The sequence below is a fragment of the Mya arenaria genome, chromosome 5, assembly GCF_026914265.1.
Source record: "Mya arenaria isolate MELC-2E11 chromosome 5, ASM2691426v1".
In the NCBI taxonomy this organism is placed as follows: domain Eukaryota; kingdom Metazoa; phylum Mollusca; class Bivalvia; order Myida; family Myidae; genus Mya; species Mya arenaria.
The window spans coordinates 35,163,421-35,186,877 of NC_069126.1; the positions used below are offsets into that span (position 1 = coordinate 35,163,421).

At 34.7% G+C, this 23,457-nt stretch overlaps 1 protein-coding gene across 1 annotated transcript; it reads left to right on the forward strand.

The window, feature by feature from the left end:
- Positions 1 to 1,663: 1,663 nt before the first annotated feature.
- On the forward strand, positions 1,664 to 20,854 carry LOC128234893 (uncharacterized). Its single transcript, XM_052949501.1, has 6 exons — positions 1,664 to 1,830; positions 8,178 to 8,282; positions 9,694 to 9,812; positions 12,489 to 12,546; positions 12,931 to 13,080; positions 14,100 to 20,854. The coding sequence occupies exons 2-6, from the start codon at positions 8,216 to 8,218 to the stop codon at positions 14,294 to 14,296; spliced, it is 591 nt and encodes a 196-aa protein (XP_052805461.1). The 5' UTR covers positions 1,664 to 1,830; positions 8,178 to 8,215; the 3' UTR covers positions 14,297 to 20,854.
- The last annotated feature ends 2,603 nt before the right edge of the window (positions 20,855 to 23,457 follow it).

Below are 23,457 nucleotides of genomic sequence, written 5' to 3' on the forward strand. Positions count from 1 at the left end.
TAAATAATCTTTAAATATTTTACATAACTATGTTGCTAATATTATGTATAATGACATGTCCATTGTCTAACATCAGTCTTGACCAAACACCTATCGCCCGCCGTAGATGGCACCAACATTTTTCAGGAACTCCTCGCAGGTGACCTTATGCGAATCGTATGAGTCCCACTCATCCATGATCCTGGCGTTGATGTTCCTGTAACGCTCTCGATACAAGTTATAAATTTTATGAAATTCAGTTATTTATATTCAAATCAGGTATATATAAGGATGAAAAAAAACTATTATTAATCTTATATTGAATACGTATGCAAAACCATACTGGCTTAAACGGTGATTTTAGACAGACGGTCTTATGGCGAATTGTCACATTCCACAGAGGTATCAGGCATTGAAATTGTGACACTTTGTGTTTACAAGCTTATAAATACGTCTACAAGGTTTGTTCCGACTTTCCCAACCGCTAATTCTCACACTTAGATTAATACCAAATATCTCTTCGCACCTCAAACAGAATATTATTTCACTTTTTATTACGTATATATTGTTTTACTCTTGTTAAAATGCATTTGAACTATCAAGTTGTATCTTGTTTGCAATTCATATCTATAAAACAAACATTATTTCCTAATTATGTTTAGATAAAACACTAATTGTCAAAAATAATAATTAATAATTATTCTGGAGCAATAGTATACCACATAGATAACAAATTAATGGTTGAAATGTAAAGGCATTTTTAAAAAACGCAACACGTTTAAAACAAATGGTACCCACTTTTAGAAACGATTTAATATGTATACTTACGTTGTTTATATTACTCAAATCTTCTTCAATCAACTCTAAATAACATTAACAAATTAAAGACAATTATTCATTCACACGTCTTTGAATGTCTTTTTCACACCCACAACACTAACAGTTTGCCTTGCAAAAAAGAACGCATGGTTCAAAGACAAATTTTCTTTGAAGTCTTTAATGATCAATTAATAATTAACAGTTATAACAAATAAAATTTCTTAGATTTTCTAACATTTTATATTAAAAATCAGGGTTAATAGTTATTTAGATTTTAATCATATTTTTATATCAGTCATATCAATGTTTTTCATGCATATCTGTCTATTTTTAAATTTAAAGATTTTATTTACAACTTATTTACAGATCTCATTGACATTTATAAGACGACCTACAATGTTTTTCTTTATACTCAAGATAAAAAATAAAATAAAATTAAGGGGCCGAAATGTCTCTATTGAAAATCACTAAGGGGCCGAAACGTCTCGAGTCATTTTAATTAAGGGGACGAAATGGCAGGGCCGAAACGTCTTAGGGGCCGATTTGGTAGTAGGCCGATTTGGTAAGGGGCCGATTTGTCTTGCTCCCGTGGGAGCCGGAGGGGCTTAAGACCCTCGGTTATCAGAACAAATGATAACATTGATGATTTTCTGACAGCCCTTCATTGTTGCTAATACCTTGGAGAAATATATCAATGTCCCATCTAGAAGCAACATCCACCAAAGTTGCTGGGGCTTTGTCCGTCGTCACCGCGCAGTCTTCTGTTCAGGGGAGAGAACTGCCAAAGAAATTGCAACCCACCTGGAACGGTTTAATCACTAATCGATTAATTTCACCTTTCCCGCAATCAAAGCAACCTGTCCAATTAGTCAACCGGCGCACCTGTAACTTGAGATTTAAAAAATGTATTTTGTGACAATTTAAGTCAGTTTTACTTATATTAGAATAGAAAGTCTTCAAACACTTGCTAAACTTATTTGTTATACTTAATATTATTAAAGTATACGATATTTTTTACACTTACGTAAACAGGTGAGTTGTTTTTCTAAATGTTTCGTACAGTGAATGTTTACAAGTCAGTTAGTTTCTCATAAAACAATCACTAACACAATTATTAACGTAGATATTATTCGGCATATGTAAAATATCAGTAATAACCTTAAAAGTATTGTAATTTAACTTGAGTTTTAGCAAAGTAACGTTAAATCTCACCTTATTTTGTGCTTGCTTGTCTCTATCCCACTGCCATTCGGTGAGCCCAGGTCTTATATATCTGTATCCCCAGTATTCAGTGGTAAATCCATATTCACATTTCCTTCACAAAATTTTCACAGCAGAACAAGATGAAGATTACTACGTCACGCATAGTAATATTTCACAAAATAGTTCGTTTAACTGAACTTTTAACAAAGTAACGTTAAATCTCACCTTATTTTTTGCTGCATTTAGAGATTAATTAACACATTTACATAGTGATGCCTTCACTTATATATATATATGATCCAAATGAAAAATCCATAATTACGAAACTATTAACTCACATATTCACATTTAAACTAACATAATGTATATATATAAGCACTGACTATTCAGATTGTAACATTTTCGAAGTGTATGATTCACTAACGCGTCCGTAAACATAGTGATTCAAAAAAACTTCTTTTGTTTTCCAGCGCCCAATTTTCATAACAGTTTCAGGCAACGTTCCTATGGTTATGGCGTTTGTAGCGCCGGTGGGTCGAAAAGATCTAGCAGTGTAACCTTGACCTGAAAGTCCTGCTAGCTTAATACTGTCACTCAAAATACCAGCCACCGTGTCTGCCGCAAGTGCTGTATAAGGTGCATACAATGTTAAAAACAGTGGTCTGTAATTCTCTGATCTAAGATGCTCAGTTCTAGCGATATAAGTCCGTAAACACTGTACTGGATCACAAAGTGGGTCATTTGATGGTGGAATATTGACAACAAATCCTTGTCTGTTAGTGTCTTTTTTTATAGCCCAGAAATTCACAGTCATAGATCTGTCCTCTTCAAATTGAATATCATCACAAGACATAAGTACGGAACTAAGAACGTTTCCGTCTGGATCATATACTTTTCCTTTAGGCGCAATGTCAGAAGGCCTAGTCATAGTAACAAGGGCTAACAACGTAATAGCTTTCAAACGTAATTCCTTTAAAGTTAATTCCTCATTTGGCTTCATATGCTTAAATAATTGAATGAAAGATTGCATAGGCATAGGTTTATGTCTTTTCATAGGCTTTTTAGTGGCTGTTTTGATGAGCGCCGTAACTAATCTCAGAACATCATGATCAGTCCCAGTAGATTTTTTACCAAGTGTTTGAAAAAACAAGTTAATAGCAGCTAAAGCAATTTTGAGTGAAGATTCCGGCCGATCAGAACAATCCGCAAGATAACATAAAAAATCAGCTAAAGTGGCGGTATTATTACTGTCAGACTATTGAGATTGTGAATTATCACAAAATTTTACATATCTTTTAACATAGTGATTGTAAGTGGATTTATTGCTTTCGGCTAAACTATGCACCGTCTGATGAGCCGCGTGCGGCGACCAACCTAAACAACGTAGTCGCGTTGTCCACGTATTCTCCAAGCAAATATTTTCCATCGAGTGTTTTTCAAAGGCTCCGCATTTGGCCCCACTGCCAAAACAGTCCTGTTTGTTAATGGATGTTCTATGGGATGGTCGATGGACATCCGCATCATTTCCTTGAACCATGGTTGTGCCGGCCACCACGGTGCGATAATTGAGGCAGTTGCATTTTGACGATTAACTGTTTCTAACACTTTCGGTATTAATGAAAATGGTGCGTTTACAAAGTTGTTCTCCTGATGCCAATTCAATTGTGCGAAGGCATTTATTCCTGCTGTCAATGGATCGTAATACATTGAATTGTAACGGGGTAACTGCGTTGATGTTATCGACGCAAATCGATCTATACTGTGTGGTCATTCTGAATAACGCCGGATGAAGCTTCCACTCGTATGTTGATTTGATTCTGGAGAGGTAGTCTGCTTTCCAATTTTTGCGACCCGAAATATAACGTGCGGAAAGATGAATGTTGCACTCTATTGCTTTTAAATGGCTATTTTGTCTAACGAGGTGACCGAACCTCCCATGCCGTTGAGAAAAGCCACAGTTGTAATGTTGTCGGACAAAACTTGTACGTGTTTCCCGTGAATCTTTTTCTTGAAAGATAATATTGCCATCAAAACCGCGAACAATTCTCGGAAATTGGAACTTGACTGACTGACCCTGCCGTTCCAGAATCCTTGTGCTTGCAGATCTTGTATCCAAGCTCCCCATCCTGTTTTAGACGCGTCGGTCACTAATTGTGCTTCAATGTTCCTATCAACAACCACATGGGTATTCCAATGCGAAACTGAATCAAACCACCATTGTAAATCATTAATGGAGTATTTATCAATAGTCAAAACTTCGTTCCAATGTTTGCGTAACGAAATAAGTCTGTATAAGTTGCGAAGTAATAATTTTGCTGACAATATACATTTACACATAGATACACACTGTCCGGCAATTCGTGCTAATCCACGGGCCGAAGCCTGACCTTTTATCAGAACTGTCTTAATGCTTCTTTTCAACTTTCTAATCTTTGGAAATTTTTATCACTGTCTTAACACCTGAATTGTCTATAATATAACCTAAATACTTCTTCACCAAATCAGGTTCAAAAGACGATTTTTCAAAATTCAAAATCCAACCTAATTCATGTAATGTTTGCAAAAATAAACATTTATGTGTGTCAATATCAGCTAGACTTGCGAATAATATAAAATCATCTACATACACCACAATTCGTAGCCCTTTGGAGCGTAAAAACGCTATCACTGGTCTCAACACTTTATTGAAAAAATATGGACTATACGAATGTCCGAACAGTAATACATTCCATCTGTAGAACATACACTGAAAACTAAACGCAAGGTAACGTTGGTGATCTTTGTGCACCGGTATGTGAAAAAAACCACTCTTAAAATCAGCAGTTATAATATAATCTTTTGGTTTGACTAAAGAAATGACAGTGTTAATATCTTCATTTTTAAAACTTGGCGCTGTACATTTTTCATTAATAATACGCAAGTCAGTTACCAAACAAAGTTTACCATTTTTCTTGGGAACACAAGTAATTGGCGAGATGTACAATGGCTTTTCATCACAAATGTCAATATGTCCCAAAAGTAACAAGTTTTTAATTTCAGAAGAGAGAAATTCTTCTTCTTTAGAAGTAAAACATTTATTAGAACATTCATAAGGCTCAATTTTTTCACAGAAAGGAAACTTGACACCGTTAGAAATCCAGTCTATAATGTTTGATGGAGCACCAATATCAGTCCATTTATGCAAATTTTCAAATAAAGTTTGTTTCATGATTACTTATCTTCACGGTCATTATGCTCTGAAAAGGGCTTGTGGCCTGGTGTTCTGAAACGTGATCCTTGTAATCCCGAAAAAATGTCATCATCTCGGCGCCCATAAGCACACCCTCTACCTATGAAACCGCGTTCTCTTCCGCGCGATTTTTTACTATCGTACCGGTTAGAAATACTAGATAGTTCTGCAGCTATTCTCAGATTGTTCAAACTAGACTGATCAAATTTCCACGTGTTAACAAACATGCATACTCAGTTTGCAGATATTTAACATTAGCAGTCAAAGTGGTAATGATAGGATTAATATCCAACGGTTCATCAGCTTTAGACTGACTCAAGAGTTTAAGAACTGTTTCTGTATAAGGAGCACAATTCGAAATAATATTCAAAGATTTTTGATCTTCCCTTTTAACACCTGTACGGGAATCATGTACCTTCAAGTTAGTTGGAAGAACAATCTTACTGACAGAGTCCCTGATGCATTTATACTCCTCCTGAATCTTACTATATTCAGGCCCTTCAGCGGTGTCTACTGGGTAGTCAGGACGGAAGGGATTATCAGTGGCCCGGTATGGCTTAGTAAAACTGGCCTGGTTTGGCGAAACGAATGTTTTTGGACGACAAGACTCATCAGGAAATGGTGGCTGCAGAAAACCAATATGGCCACCATAAGAACTACTTTCACCACGTGAGGCAGAATTGTCTTGTGATTTTCCTTCAAGGCGAGTAAGCCTAGCTTCAATCCGCTCTAGCGCGGTTACCATACGGTCATTATGTGACCCTTCAGCACTGTAATTAATAGTGGAATCGTGTAGATTCTCTTGAAATTCCTCTTTATCTTCGGACATGCCTGGGCTCGAACGCATGAAGTTTCACAGCAGAACAAGACGAAGATTACTACGTCACGCGTAGTAATATTTCACAAAATAGTTCGTTTAACTGAACTCACAATCACTTGTACCAACCCTGGATTGGAAACTGTCCAATATCAGTGAAACAATAATAGGAAATAATTAACAAACAAACTTTAGAACACACTTAGCAAGTATTTTGAATATGTAAGTTAATATCGGCAAGTGTTTGAAAATTCCGCCTGTTGGATCATTATTTCCGATGTGATCTCCAATAAAATATCGCTGCTCCACATGTTTAAAATCATTTGAGAAGCAAGATGACCCGCTAGTCTAAAATAATAGACGTGTTATACGGGATTCTTCCAATCCCTAACATCTAAACGAGAATGTGCAAAAAACGGGGGTGTTTTAAAAATATTGAAATTGTTTGAAGTATTTTATGGTTGAAATTGATCATAAAGAGTTATATTCATATTTTACCATGTAAGTGAAATGTTATTTTGCACTAAACAAGCATTTAATGCATTAAAACAAGTTGTTTACCTTTCCAATAAAACGAAAGTTGACTGACACAGACAACAATTATGCGAAGGGGGACAACTCGATACAATCGTAATAACTCGGCCTCCTCCGACAAAGCTTCGAGATAGACCTCGTCATACAATCGTAACAACTCGGCCATGGCCGAAATGTTCCGAACGATTTAAAACTGTGCCCTGAAGCCTTGCAGGTGCCCTTCATGTATATATCGTTATGTTTTGACAGAATGAAATGAAGAAAAGCCGTCAAACTCATAATTATAAGTTGGATATTTATTTTTTGTGTACGGAACTAATATAAAATAACATTATCTGGTAATATTTCTTATTTTTATGATATTTTATAGACGCTATATGCTTTAGCCCGGAATCCTGATCGGAACAACTACCCACTTTTGATACTAAGCAATTTGTACGTGAAGGATTTGCCATATCAAAAATCTAAAAAAATCTGTCAACGTACAATTATTTGGACTAGATGACCCGCATCCAACAATAAATAGCTCCTTTTTTAATATTAGTCAAGGCTGAAAACATTCATTTTTTTTTGTCTTTTTGGATGATTTTCTTAGTGTTATTGTATAAGACTGTCAAACTTTATTACAATCACTTAAAATAGAGCGATAAAAATAAAGTTCATGTTTTGATAAATCAAGCAGTAGCATCCAAATTGTCATACTTTAAGGACTTAAAACATTTTTTTTTGGTTTATTAAGTTTTATTTTTTGATAAATTAGCAAGAATGTTTCAGTCACTTTTGATTGAGATATGGCATTTTATTTGTTAATATGAATATTACACCAAATTTTACCAATTTCCATTCTCATATCTAGATTCACCTGTAATTTTCAAATTATTCCAAACTTGGTATGTAAGACATGTGAATGTGTATGGAATTGGTGATAATGGACTGGTGGAGTTTATTACCAAGCAAGACTGCTTCAATAACTCATGAGTTGTTAACCAAGCAGGGCTTTTTCTGCCCATTTTGGGAAAAAGACCCTAGACATTTTGGGAAATTCTGCGTCGTGAAAATGCCGAAATTGGGAAATTTTACAGTTAAAAGAAAAATCTGTCTAGTCTCCTGCGAATTAGGAAATGATTTAATATTGATTTATTTTCCCTTTAAAAGACAAAAAAATATCAATCCTTGGGTGAAAATATCTATTGCAATAAATCATGACAGATAATAGTTCATACTGATCTCTGATTGTGATGTAAATCAATGATTTCTGAGTTCAATTATCAAAAAAACTTTACATCACGTAATTTAGTAGGATGTTGAAAATGTACCAGTACAGGTAAAAAGACTTTCTAAAAAAAATTAAAAGAAAATAATTTTTGATTGGAATTTTTTTCTGAAGATTGGGAAAAATATCTTATATTTTGCTTTGGGAATGGGTCCGATAGTCGGACCCGTGGGTACTATAGAAAAAGCCCTGCCAAGTGTGTTGAGTTTAAGGTTCCAATATTGTTAAACCCTAATGACTTGTATGGGTTACAGGTCAAGAATTTCTGTATACGGTTTTCTCTCACTGTTTCACACATACACAACTAGTATTTGAATTTACAGATACAGATTGAGTCGTTTACTGCTAGAATCCTATCAAGATGGGGATGACATTCAAAGGAATACCGGTTGTAATACTTGTTGGCCTGGGACTGCTGAGTCTGGGAGGTATGTAGAGATAGAGTCTGGAAGCAGTGCATTTGTTCCTGAAAAAGGGGCTGAAATTTAGCCACATTCCCAATCCCAAGATTTTCATAAAAATTAGACTCAAAACTTACAATCCGTATTTTATTTTTGACTTTTTTTTTAAAAACTTGATCTGATATATGTTTAAATGCAATCTAAGGCTCTTAAAAGTCTTCAAACACAAGAGATTATAAGTATCTTCCATGGCCGAGAGTCTAAGATTAGTGATCTTAGTGAAAATCATTGCGTATGGATATGCGATAATTCGTGGTTGTCAAGCATATTTAGCAGTGATTCATATTATGTTAATAGAAGCATTATTTAAAGGTGCGTGAAAACTGTTTTATGGTGACATTTGAAGTGAGAAAAAATTAATTAACGTTCTAAATATTGCCATAAGACAAGGTTTCCATGATGCTACAGATGACAATCTTCAACAAGGGAGGTAATTACAATGTGGTGACCATTAAAAAGGAGTTCCATACGGGCATTTTATCTTTGCCCATGTGCAAGATAAAAATTTATAGCATGGTTAAATTATTGGATCTACTTATCTGAGGTGGGAAAATAAGTGATATTTGATTTGTTTCTTTGTTTAAAATATGTTATCATATAGTATGGTGAATACACAATGTTGGACATTTTGTTGATGTATTTTCAATTTCCATGTGCCCTGGCCCCATTTACAAAAAGGTTAGAAAAATATCCCTACGTTGATAATGTGGTGCTTTTGGTGGAACATATTCAGTGTTTTTCTTTTCCCCATTCATAATGTGAAAAGCGAAATTCCTAAATCTGAAAAATAATATTGATGACATATTTGTTCACATCATTTTTTTTTTTCCATCATTTTGTACAGACTTTTCTCCATTCCTTCATATCTATATAGGTGCATTTTAACATAGAAGTCACATTTATCAATGCTTAAGTCCCATTACTGCCACATTTACATATCTTATTGTTTTTAAACTCGGGCTCTTCACAATTTGCTATTTTCAAAATCATTGGCCCCTGGCTCAAGTCACAGAAATTGAAAAAGCGAGAAAAACTCTTGATTTCATTGCATGTTAAAGCTTAAATGATTAATTACGTTAGTGGATGGATGAATTATGAAGAAGGGAGCTCCATTATTCTCTGTAATAAAGATTAGACTTTATAATGAAAAAGCCTGAATTCTTACACAATGGTTTGTGTCATAAAAAGAAGCCATACTCTATAAAGCCAGAATTTGAGCAAATCAGGAAAGCATTTTATCAGTGCAGTTTGGGGCTTGTGCTAATTTCAACCACTGTATTCTATGGCATTGAATTTAATACTTAATACGATAACGTTGTTTATTATACTGATAAGTAACAGTGATTGTTCAAAGAAAGTTTGTGTGCTTTAATTTCAGGCTTGCTGCACCTCATTGGTCTTGCAACGCCATATTGGTACAGCATGTATTACCAGAACAATTTAGTGAAAGACGGGTATGATGGCCACCATGGACTCTGGGTGACATGTAGAAATCTGGTATGAAGATGGTTCCTTCGTTATTGTTTTATTGTGGCCAAGAACAAAAAAAAAGTTTGTTTCCAATCTGGATGTCATGTAAAAAAATAGGTAAGCTTGGGTCTGGCTTACGGCATTGTCTGATATCCACTAGATACATCTTCGTGCACTGGTGGCGATTTGGCTAGAAAAATCTCATAATCATGAATAATTAATGAAGGAGGTTCACTGATTGCGCAAGGTACCAGATACTTTGCCATTGAAGAATATTCTGGCGAAAGCCGGCATTGGACTGGGTCAGTCTTTTCAGTACCAATGTACTTTTCAGTGGTCAAGACCACTCAGCCATAGAGGCTACAGACACTACAGAGTTATTGAAGAGTATTTAATGAAAAAGATATACTCTTAACTCCCAAATAAGCAGTACCACAATGGTTCTTATGAAGGGTAACATGATTAATTTGAAAGAAAGGTGCAGAAAACACTGTATTTCCATCTAACAAATTTATAAACTTCCATATTGCCTGCCATCTTCCAATCTTGTTTAGAAAATGTTAATCTGCCTAATGAATGCCAGCCGGAAATAACAAATCATCATTACACTTTTATGGAGACGATCAGCGATCTTCATAAATACTTCATGACCCACCAGTCATATAAGATGTGTGCATTTTTAGCTATTAAATACTCGGTTACAATCTTATTATCAGTTTTCACTTAAATTGTAAAATACGAATTCAATGGAAGAATAATTGTCTCCTATGCCTCATGCATATTCATGACGATTAGATTTTGTCAGTCAAGTGTATCTTTTGTATTAACTCCATGGCATCAAGGAAGATGTGTATCTTTTGTATAAACTCCATGGCATCAAGAAAGATGTGTATCTTTTGTATACACTCTATGGCATCAAGAAAGATGTGTATCTTTTGTATTAACTCTATGGCATCAAGAAAGATGTGTATCTTTTGTATTAACTCTATGGCATCAAGGAAGATGTGTATCTTTTGTATTAACTCCATGGCATCAAGAAAGATGTGTATCTTTTGTATTAACTCCATGGCATCAAGGAAGATGTGTATCTTTTGTATTAACTCCATGGCATCAAGGAAGATGTGTATCTTTTGTATTAACTCTATGGCATCAAGAAAGATGTGTATCTTTTGTATTAACTCTATGGCATCAAGGAAGATGTGTATCTTTTGTATTAACTCTATGGCATCAAGGAAGATGAGTATCTTTTGTATTAACTCTATGGCATCAAGGAAGATGAGTATCTTTTGTATTAACTCCATGGCATCAAGAAAGATGTGTATCTTTTGTATTAACTCCATGGCATCAAGGAAGATGTGTATCTTTTGTATTAACTCTATGGCATCAAGAAAGATGTGTATCTTTTGTATTAACTCCATGGCATCAAGGAAGATGTGTATCTTTTGTATTAACTCTATGGCATCAAGGAAGATGAGTATCTTTTGTATTAACTCCATGGCATCAAGAAAGATGTGTATCTTTTGTATTAACTCCATGGCATCAAGGAAGATGAGTATCTTTTGTATTAACTCCATGGCATCAAGGAAGATGTGTATCTTTTGTATTAACTCTATGGCATCAAGGAAGATGTGTATCTTTTGTATTAACTCCATGGCATCAAGAAAGATGTGTATCTTTTGTATTAACTCCATGGCATCAAGAAAGATGTGTATCTTTTGTATAAACTCTATGGCATCAAGAAAGATGTGTATCTTTTGTATAAACTCTATGGCATCAAGAAAGATGTGTATCTTTTGTATAAACTCTATGGCATCAAGAAAGATGTGTATCTTTTGTATAAACTCTATGGCATCAAGAAAGATGTGTATCTTTTGTATTAACTCGATGGCATGGAAAAAGATGTGTATCTTTTGTATTAACTCCATGGCATCAAGAAAGATGTGTATCTTGTATTAACTCCATGACATCAAGAAAGATGTGTATCTTTTGTATTAACTCCATGGCATTAAGAAAGATGTGTATCTTTTGTATAAACTCGATGGCATTGAGAAAGATGTGTATCTTTTGTATAAACTTGATGGCATGGAAAAAGATGTGTATCTTTTGTATAAACTCGATGGCATGGAAAAAGATGTGTATCTTTTGTATTAACTCGATGGCATGGAGAAAGATGTGTATCTTTTGTATTAACTCCATGGCATCAAGAAAGATGTGTATCTTTTGTATTAACTCCATGGCATCAAGAAAGATGTGTATATTTTGTATTTATTATATGGAATCAAGAAAGATGTGTTTCTTTTGTATTCTTCACCACTTCAGTGAAAGTAGCAGTTTTGTAAGGTTGTGTTACTATTATATGTTGTGCCTATTCTTCGGAGTGAACCCAATGTATATATGGGAACTCGTCTGTAATTGAAGAATGGGTACTGGATAAAAAATCTCTACCTGTCCATGGCCTAGTTGCCAGGCGCTGTGCACAGACAATATGTAGCTCTGGTTAGAGAACTGTTACTCTCATGTTACTCTTAAAGCACTGCTACATGAAACCCCCATTTAACCTCCCTCCCAGAAGACCATAAGAATTCTTGTTAATGGTGAGTTAGGAATTGAACCTAGGACTCATTGGTTGTCGGTCAAGTGTCTCCTTGATCTGCATTACAAATATGTATATGAACTAACTGACTTTATTTGCATATGTTTCAGGGTCCATTCGGTCTAAAAGACTGTCAGTCACATGGTTCAGGAGATTTAGAAGTTGCAGGTAGGATTAAATTTTGATTGGTCAGAGCTAATTGATTTTTAGCTTGTTAATTTATTTTAAGAATCAAATTTAGGTGTTGTCATACTCTGGGTGTGTCATCTTCTTAAGCATTTATGTGCCAAAACTGTAACTTTGGCGTTACAGTTTAATGCATTTTGCATTTGATTTTTATACGCCTGTGACAGGGGACAAGCGCCATGCATGATATTGTTGAGCACTGGAGGAGCTTTTGTCTGACCATCACCAAATTGTTTGCCATTCTTGTTTAACATGACTTTTGTATGGTTCATCCCAAGAATCACATGCTGTCGCTGCTGATGCTGATGATTGATGATAATGACGATGAAGCTGATGACAATAATCAAAACACACATTTTCTTTCAGGGTTTATACAAGCTACAAGGGCCCTAGAGATTCTCGCTCTGCTCTTTGGTATAGTGTGCATCCTTGTGACAGGTCTCTGGTTCATTCTTGCTATCCAGAAACACAGGATGATCCTAATGATATCATCACTGGGCTCTGGATTTCTGTGCGGTATGTATTTCATAATATTAACATGCTATGTGTTTAATAAGTCATATGTTAAATGTACCATGTTCCATGTGTTTCAGAGTTTAACGTGGATTTGTAAACATGCCATGTGTTTAATGTGCCATTTGTTTAACTATGTTTTCTAATGAGTCCTCTACGCCAAATACTATGCAATGGTTTGTTAGCATAGAGTGCAACTTAGGACCCTTTAATTAGAATTTTGCTGCCTTATGGACAGAACTATTTTTATTCAGGATGTTTCATAGAAAGTGTGTTAAAATCCATGTGAACTTTCAGTTGGCAGGGCTTAAACTTTCCCGCTCTTTTCTCATTGGTCAACGTTTTCTGCTTCAACCAGACAATGGTTTTTTTCTATTCATTTCATGGCTTTGCATAAATAGGGCTCTAGCACAGACTGCCAGTACATTTTTTTTCAATTAAAAAAATAAATTAACAAAACATAAATTGCTTAAATTGGTTCATTTACTGTATTATATACATATCTTGTGACTCTCAAGAGTTTCAAATAGTTACTACTTACAAATATATCTTTTTTATAACTGTCAAACAAATTCAAATTTCCCAACAACGTTGACTGACAGATCTTGAAAGTTCATGACCCTCTAACAGCCAACGGAATTTCATTAACGATTCCTGTTTACTACAGGTTTACTATCATAGTATGAGGTTTTAATGGACATATGCCAGGAAACATATGGAAATGGCTTATTATAACACAATTATTGGTGAAAGTATTTGTCATGGTATATGAAATTTATCTACTGGTGTTCTCAAATGAGAAACCAATGGACAAATTCTTCTTACCACTATCAGAATGATATAACACCACAAGCCATGTGAATGATTACAATTAAAAACTGCTGACCTGAGCTGACCTCATAAACCCTGTTAACCACACCTCCTCTGCCAAATAGGCTTAATGGCTGCCCGGTAGGATATTTGGGGTCAGGCACCCCGGCCTTTAAACATTATGACTAAAGACCTTGTCTATTTTATTTCAGCATTGTTTGGGATCATCGGGATTATCGTTTATGGAGCAGAAGTGAACAATCTTGAAGACTCTTTGAATAAAGAAAGTACAGGGTACCTATGGACGTTGAGACTGGACTGGAGTTTTGCGTTATGCACAGTCTCCTCCATAATCGCCGTTATCTCGGTTATCCTTATAGCCGTTGGGACGAGGATGACAGATCGATGAATACTCTTGTGATAATTAAGTAGTTGTGTAGCAAGCTATGTTGTTATACATCATCATACATCGTATACCGGTAGAGGTATTTCATATTTTTACATTTGTATTCTCTTAGAAGATTGTTAAAAAATGTATACCTCGCTTCAAAAATGAACTTTATGTTAGTACAGCATTTACATATAATTATACTGAAAGATCAGCTTTTGGACATAATCAATCCAAAATATGTTTTAATTTGGAAAAAAATGTCTTTCACATACTTAAATGTTATTGGTTCGCAATATTTGTTCTTGACAAATTATTATGAGAGAGAAGGTACTATAGTAAATAGCTTTGTCACCTTATTGTAACTATGGTTGATTTGTGCTTGGCTGGACCAAGCCTAAATGTGGATTATGAACTTCTTTCTTTTTTTGCTTATGTTTGGAAATGACCTTATCGAAACACGCTTGTCAGTAAGTTTAACAAAACACAACCACAATGCCATTTTGCATCAAAGAGAGGGTAATATTTTTTTACAGCTGATGATGCCAGTCAGTTTCTTTGTTACGTGAAGTCAATCGACAGGCTATTTAATAGATAAAAGATGCTGTACTTGATTTGAAAAACAGCTTGGATAAGGGGGGAATTAAAGCCATGAATGTTCAATGTTTCAAGGAATTGAAACGCTACTTTTTAGCTCCACTGGCCGAAGGCCATGGAGCTTATGTCGTCACAGATTGTCCGTCGTGAGTGCGTGCGTGCATGCGTGCGTGCGTAAACTTTTACTTTAAACGACATCTCCTCTGAAACTGATAAGCGGATTTTGACAAAACTTCACAGGAATGTTCCTTTGGTGGTCCTTTACCAAAATTGCTCAAATGGTTCCGGTCCATTGCACAATATGGCCGCCAGAGCTAAAAATAGCAAGATCTTTAAATGACATCTCCTCTGAAACGGTTTGGCAGATTTTGATGAAACTTAACAGAAATGTTCCTTGGATGGTCCTTTATCAAATTTGCTTCAATGGTTTCGGTCCACTGCACAAGATGGCCCCCAGAGGTAAAAATAGAAAAACCTTTAAACGACTTCTCCTCAGAAACCGATGATCGTATTGCAATGAAACTTGACAGAAATGTTACTTGGGTAGTCCTTAACCAAAATAGCCCAAACAGTTCTGGTCTGCTGCACAACATGGGCACCAGAGCTAAGAATAGAAAAAAACGTTAAACTACATCTTCTCAGAAACCGATTATCAGATTTTGATGAAACTTTACATAAATGTTCATCGGGATGCCCTTTAACCAAAATTGCCCAAATGGTTCCGGTCTGCTGCACAACATGGCTGCGAGAGTTAAAAATAGAAAAACCTTTAAGGACTTCTCGTCCGCAGTCTTCACGAAAAACATTTTAACCTACTAGCCAGTTGGACTAGCATAATGGCATATTTTACTAGTCCGAATGACAATCTAGTAGTCCGACTATTTTGCCACATTATAAAACTGTATGCTTGAGGTAAATACCTATTTCAATTGAGCAGCTTGCAGTTTGAATAAACATTTCTTTATTATGATGCTCATGCAGTGATAGGGAGTGACATCCTTCTGTTGGGAATAGTGCTCCTTGTTTTTCAGAACCTATGGGTACTATGTAAAAACAAAAGGCATCTTGCTTGAATAGACTGTAATAATATCAACATGGTTAGAAAAGAAATGCCATGCTTTAATAGCTTTGATTACATTTTACTACTGAATTACCTCCCTTTAATAGAAAAAAAAATAATGTCTTAATTTTTCACGTATAGCATCTTTAAATAATTTTTAAACAATAATAATTTATGAGTAAACATATAAGCATAAAGTTCTCACAAAAAGATCAATTTAAAAACCTTACATTTATACATAGGAAAGTATATATAGACTGAACATTAATTTTCGTTTAAGTGACATTCTGAAAGTTTATGAAACAGCTATTTTTAGTAACTTAAATGGCCGAAAAGTGTAAGTGAAACACCAAGTCGATTCTATCTCGTCAGTTCTTGTTCAGGTTAGATATTTGCTTCATAATCTATTCAGATTAAATGTTAACCGATGATCAGATTTTGATGAAACTTGACAGAAATGTTCCTTGGGTGGTCATTAACCAAAATTTGTTAAATGGTTCCAGTCCACTGCACACCATGGCTGCCAGAGCTAAAAAATAAAAAAAACTTTATACGACTTGTCGTCGAAACCGATGACCTTTTTTCGATAAAACTTGACAGAAATGTTTGTTTGGTGCTCCTTTACTCAAATTGCCCAAATCATTTCGGTCCACTGCACAACATGGCAGCCAGAGCTATTAAAGTAAAATTTTTTTTTAAATAACTTCTCCTCAAAAATTGATGATTGTATTTCTATGAAACTTGACGAAAATGTTCGTTAGGTGGTCTTTGCTTGAACCTTTTGGCCAGTGGAGCACAGGCACTGATGTGCCTCTTGTTTTGTAAACATAATGATACTAAACAGCTAGCTCCTTGCCCCTGATCACCCTGCGTACATGTATGCAGTAATTTGATTAAATTGAAGTACATATCTCAGTGATCATAATTTGATCGTTTATTTTCTTAAATGTGATGATGTCAAACTTGCATATAAAAAGTGCACATGATAATCAAAAAATTGTTGTTTTTGTATATAAAAGTTTTTTTTATAAATAAAAAAAAAATATTGTAAGACTATTGACGAAACTGCCAGCTGACTGCCTTGGCCTTCTAATGAAAATTGTGATACAATGTAAAGCAAATAAATTGTTTCTTTCTTAAAGCTGCACTCTCACAGATTGACCGATTCAACAACATCTCAGAATCAGTTTATTTTGGCACCATTTCCTTCAATTTAATCATATAAGATAACTCACAATAGAACAGATCACAATTGTTTGTGAAACTGCCAAAATCTTATATTTTTCTTAAAAGTTTAGTAATGCTTTTAGCCATAAAACATCAAATTTTGAGCTTAAATATCAAAAACTGCAATCTGATCTTTTATCAGCAGTCCTATAAAACTGGTTTTCAGGCATTTGTGCAATGTTTGGCTACCAGGTAATTCTATGAAAAAAAACCTAAAAGAGTTGTCAAAACAGTCAATCTGTAAAAGTGAAGCTTTAATATGGAAAATCGTATACTTGTGTACTTTGAAGTATTGTTTGAATCTGAATTACATATATATTGTACTCAAATATTCAATATGTATAAAAAAAATAGACAGGTATCCATTACATGTACAGTATGTATTCCTATTAACTTTGTTTAAGATATATATATTCTTTAGTTAGAATGTATAAGAGAACATGTACACTACTAGGTTACTTTTAATGTGTATTGTAAAAATCTTAATTGATTTTAAGAAGACATTTGATGCTTATTATTCAAAATCGTATTGATTTTAACGAGTCAATTGTCATTGATTATGCAACAGTAATGTGTGTATGCATATATGTCATTAATTTATCACTTTATGAATATTCATGATTTAATTTTTTCATAGTGTCTGTTTACATGCATTTGTAGCAGACCATTTTTGTATTGTTAGAAGTCATGATCAAATATAATGATGCAATATTGTTCTCTTATTCAGCATTTTACTGTTGCCAAAGCTTGCATTATTTTTATGTTTTTTCCTGTTTTTTTTCAATTCGTTACAATATTACCCAGGAATACAGATGTGTTTGGAACACTTTTTGTGGATATTTTATATATTTTCGTGTAAAATGGCCCTTAATTTCACTGAGTGAACACTAAAAAGCTTTATAGCACAAGTGAAATATTTATTTTTGGTGTTCACTTAATGAAATTAATTGCTTTACTTTTTGCCTGATATGAAATGACAGTTGATGATTGTTGTTTTTCAGAAAAGCATGCCAAAATGATGGGAACATAACATCGTTTTGAAATAATGTCTATGAAATCTTAAATCCCATGCCCCCTGACCCCCTAGCTTGCAATAAACTTAGATTTAGGCCAGTTGAACAAATTCTCATACAGAACATTGCTACATGTACATCAAATTGGTGATAAGGTGTCAGTAGACATTGTTTGCTTCAAAAAGCCATACTATGATAAACATTTTATACTGAAAATGCCAATGGAATTTATATAAAATATATTCCTTTATCATCATTTTCGTACAAGAATTTTGAGATAGAAAAAAATCAGGTCATTGTAAAAACCATTGGCCCTAGTGTTAATCCTAAGTATTACTTAATAAGACTGCAGCTTCAAGAAGAGCATATCAGAATTTTACGATGAAAGATTACAACAAATTTCACACGTATGGTATACCATTTACTGCAATCTATTTTTTATGGCATTATTTCACTTTATTGTTTGTCATTATAACTTGTTGTGCCGATTGTTCCAACGAGCTAACATAAACAAAGTTGTTATCAACATGTTGTTAACCTTTGAAGGTAAAATATTGTTTTATGAGCTCGTATATTTAAGTAAAACAAGCAGTGCTGACATTTGTAAGAAGTACTGAGGATCACAAGTATTTCAATGAAATTTCCAGAGAAATTCAGATTTGAAGGCAAACCAGGATATATAATTAGCAATTTTGTTAACTTTAACAAAAATACTGAACAATCAGACTATTGTTTTTTATTTACCAGAGTGTCTATTTTATTTTGATATTTTTATGTTACTGTCATTGGTGCTTTAAAACTTTTTATTAATCAGACTAATGATATTATATTTGTTCCAATGCTTTAATATTCCTTGTTCCATTTCAATTTACGCAGACAAAATCGCATGTATTTGGATATTTAACATCAATTTTATATGTACCATTTGATGAACTAATTAAACTAATTTGTAAATTCTTGGTAATACTGGTATCAGCTTTGAAAGCATATCTTTTAACCAACAGTGTTATTCTTGAGCCACACAGCGCGATTTTGTGCCTTCAGACATTCCTTTCCATTTACCGTTTTACTATGTGTTTTAGTTAAATGATGTTTCAGGAACAAATACTAAAAAAGTCATGATTATATCTGTAAAATTTCCTAAGATACCTCTTTAGCAAGACTATACATTGTACATCTTGTTTACGAAGTTTGACCCCACACATATACAGTCATGACAAAAGTATATTATTGAAATTAAATGCAGAATAAATGTATAGATATTCAAAGAAGCCTATAAATTGATTCTATATCATAACATGGTGCCTTAATGGAACACAAATAAAGAAAAAAATGACGATTCATTATAGTATTTTTAAAGCGACACTCTTATTCAAAATCATTACATACACATGTATAACAAATATCATTTTTGACTGATAAACAATTAACTAATCGCTAAATAATGGATTTATTGAAAATATTAATTACTGATAACAAGATTGTAACCCAGCATTTAATAGCAGAAAGCGCAGAAGTATTAAATGATTGGTGAATGCTAAAAGATTTACTGTGGCCTTCTATAGTCTCATAAGTTAGAAATACTGTGTTTATGCTCATTTGAAGTCATTTCTTTCAAAAAGGACTCGGTATCCTTCATTAGAACCATTGTTTTCAACATTTATTCATCCTTTTTGGAATATGAAAACAATATTATTACTTGTGGTAAATCTTATTTGGGAGTAAGAGTGCATCTTTTAACAATTGTGCCGTTTGAAATGACATAATGACGTAATGAATGCAATTGAAATAAGTCAAAAGATGTAGTTGCTATAGAAACATGCTAAAGAAATTCTCATAAATCATCGAGAAAATGATGCGCCAATCAGTCTTTTAAAGAATGAAGTTTTGAAGAAATTGAAACAAATTGAAGGAAACATTATTTTGGGCATTTTTTAATTATGATTAGTTCATTTGTGATATTTGAAGTCCGAAGACTAAACATCAAGCTCACTTATAAGTAGTTAACTGTATATGGTTTCCATGATAAAGTTAACATGTATCTAGTGTTTCATGACGCACAATTTAGGTTGATGCAAAAAATATATTTTTTTAATTTCAATGCATAATCATGTTGAACTGATTTGGCTTTAATGATCAAAACAAAAAAAGCATATAACTTGTGTACAGATTAAAAAATATAGGCCTTTATAAATGTTTTTTTTTTAATTAAATAGATACCAGGCTGAAAATTTCATTGTTAAGAAATCACCAAGATATCACCAATAATTTTTTAATAGTACATAGATATTTTTTATTATTATTATTTTATATTTTTACTATTATCACAGTCAAAGGAGACATGAGAGTGCATTAAAATTCAAGATTATTTTCCAACCTTTTTAGTGTGCCTTAAGGGTTTATTCAAGACCACTTTATGAACCATGTTACTGAAAATTTGATATCTGAAATTGGGCATCAGATATCAAAATTTAATTTAAAATTTTGAGGCAATATGTCAGAAACATCATTTAACACAAACTCACCATTGCCGCTGTATTTGGACATGTATAATGGCGTCAACTTAGACTAGCAATTACATATTATATGTTTAATCTGTATACATATCAGTCAAAAAAGTATTTTAAAGTTTATATTGGTTTGTATATTTAACAAGTTAAAATAAAATATCTTTACAGTGTATCAATTGTGTTTTTTTTTTATGTATTTCACCCAAGGGAGGTAACAAATGAGGGATTGTTTAGTTTTGTGAATAAGTTATCTACACTTGGACCAGTTCTTCTGTCGCATGGTAAACATTTAAATCGTCTCGAACTTAGGAGTAGGATTTGTAGTTGGTCCCAGCCCATGCCTACTACACAAATCAACAGTTCTGAAAAAAAAATGAGAAAGGAATGCTAAGAAGGGCCAAGTTGATTATTTAAATGATGTTTCTTTTCTATACTATGTTCACTAAATTAAGATGGCATCACCATATATGCAATAAGGACAGGGAAGGCCAGTCTCGGATTCGATTCCCTACGGCGTCCTTCAGAAAGCCGTTAAAATAATACATGTAGTACCAGAAGCTGCCTTGCATATGAGTGTGGTATCAAAGACTGCGACCAGGGTTCTGTTCAAGACAGAGTCGTGGGCCGGTTCCAATAAAATATCTTAGTCGTAAACCTTACGCTGCTGAAGAGTGCACCCGTCAAAGTACATGTAGAATCAATACAATTCATGTTTTTACGATTATTATTTTTTTGAAACGCAATTTTTCCCCAAAACGGGCTTACACCTGGGATCTAACGATCTTTTTTGAAACGGACCCTAGGAATTGTTGATGGCACACGGCAGCCAGTGAGCGTCATCATGCCTTAGAACCACATTTGTGTGTATCGTAGTGGATTTTTGTCAGTATTTTTATGCCCCCTTTTGAAAAAAGTGGGGTATATTGTTTTGCACATGTCGGTCGGTCGGTCGGTCGGTCGGTCGGTCGGTCTGTCTGTCTGTCGGTCGGTCGGTCGGTCGGTCGGTAGGAATACCAAATGGTTTCCGATCAATAACTTGAGAACGCTTTGACCGAGGGACCTCATACTTGGTATGTGTATTGGTCATCACCAGCAGATGAACCCTATTGATTTTGAGGTCAGTGGGTCAAAGGTCAAGGTCAGTGTGACCTTTACATGAAAAACGGTTTCCGATCAATAACTTGAGAACGCTTTGACCCAGGAACCTCATACTTGGTAGGTGTATTGGTCATGACCAGCAGATGAACCCTATTGATTTTGAGGTCAGTGGGTCAAAGGTCAAGGTCAGTGTGACCTTAACATGAAAAACGGTTTCCGATCAATAACTTGAGAACGCTTTGACCCAGGGACCTCATACTAGGTAGGCTTATTGGTCATGACCAGCAGATGAACCCTATTGATTTTGAGGTCAGTGGGTCAAAGGTCAAGGTCAGTGTGACCTTTACATGAAAAACGGTTTCCGATCAATAACTTGAGAACGCTTTGACCCAGGAACCTCATACTTGGTAGGTGTATTGGTCATGACCAGCAGATGAACCCTATTGATTTTGAGGTCAAAGGTCAAGGTCAGTGTGACCTTAACATGAAAAACGGTTTCCGATCAATAACTTGAGAACGCTTTGACCCAGGGACCTCATACTAGGTAGGCTTATTGGTCATGACCAGCAGATGAACCCTATTGATTTTGAGGTCAGTGGGTCAAAGGTCAAGGTCAGTGTGACCTTTACATGAAAAACGGTTTCCGATCAATAACTTGAGAACGCTTTGACCCAGGGACCTCATACTTGGTAGGTGTATTGGTCATGACCAGCAGATGAACCCTATTGATTTTGAGGTCAGTGGGTCAAAGGTCAAGGTCAGTGTGACCTTTACATGAAAAACGGTTTCCGATCAATAACTTGAGAACGCTTTGACCCAGGGACCTCATACTAGGTAGGCTTATTGGTCATGACCAGCAGATGAACCCTATTGATTTTGAGGTCAGTGGGTCAAAGGTCAAGGTCAGTGTGACTGTAAGCTGAAAAAAGGTTTTCTGATTGTCCATATTTTTTTAATGCATGCACAGATGATTGGGATTGATGTATAAATGTTTGTATAGAAATGATTTTCTTTTATGTTACTATTTTAGTTGGGCATTTATTTGCCTTCTTAAGTTATCATAAGTAGATGACCTGCCTCATATGCATCCAATGACAAATCAGCTGTCATTTCAGTCCATGCATATTTCATTCAATTGTCCAAATATTTCTGGCAACTTGGCGCTCAGGGGGCATAATGTTTGACAAACATCTCTTGTATGTTTTATTTCAATACCGGTCATGCAAAAAAAAACAAAGCCAGTGGAAATACCAAGCTTGAACTTGCTCTTATTATAATTAAAAGCACGTTCATGAAACTTAGTATATGGAAAAAGGGCAATAAGGAACATTAGGTAAAAAAAGTTTTAATATCTCATCAGTTAAGCATTGCCGCGATCTGTTGAAGTAGTTGGTGCTGTGACCCTTTGTTGCACTAAAATATAAGACAATACAACACGTGCGAACTATGTCGGAGCCATTGCGTTATAAATTTGAGTCGACTTTCCATGTTTTCATGTAGATATATGAATAGGTTCACGGTCGCCCTGCCCCGATCTTTTATAGGGCCATTTCACCAAGGATCGTTTTGGTCCCGAGAGTACCAGATCTCTTTTTTAGTCGATCGGCCCTATTTTTGCAAAATAAGTCGGGAACCTGCGTGCACTAACGTGCACTAACCTATACCTTCGGGGTAAGA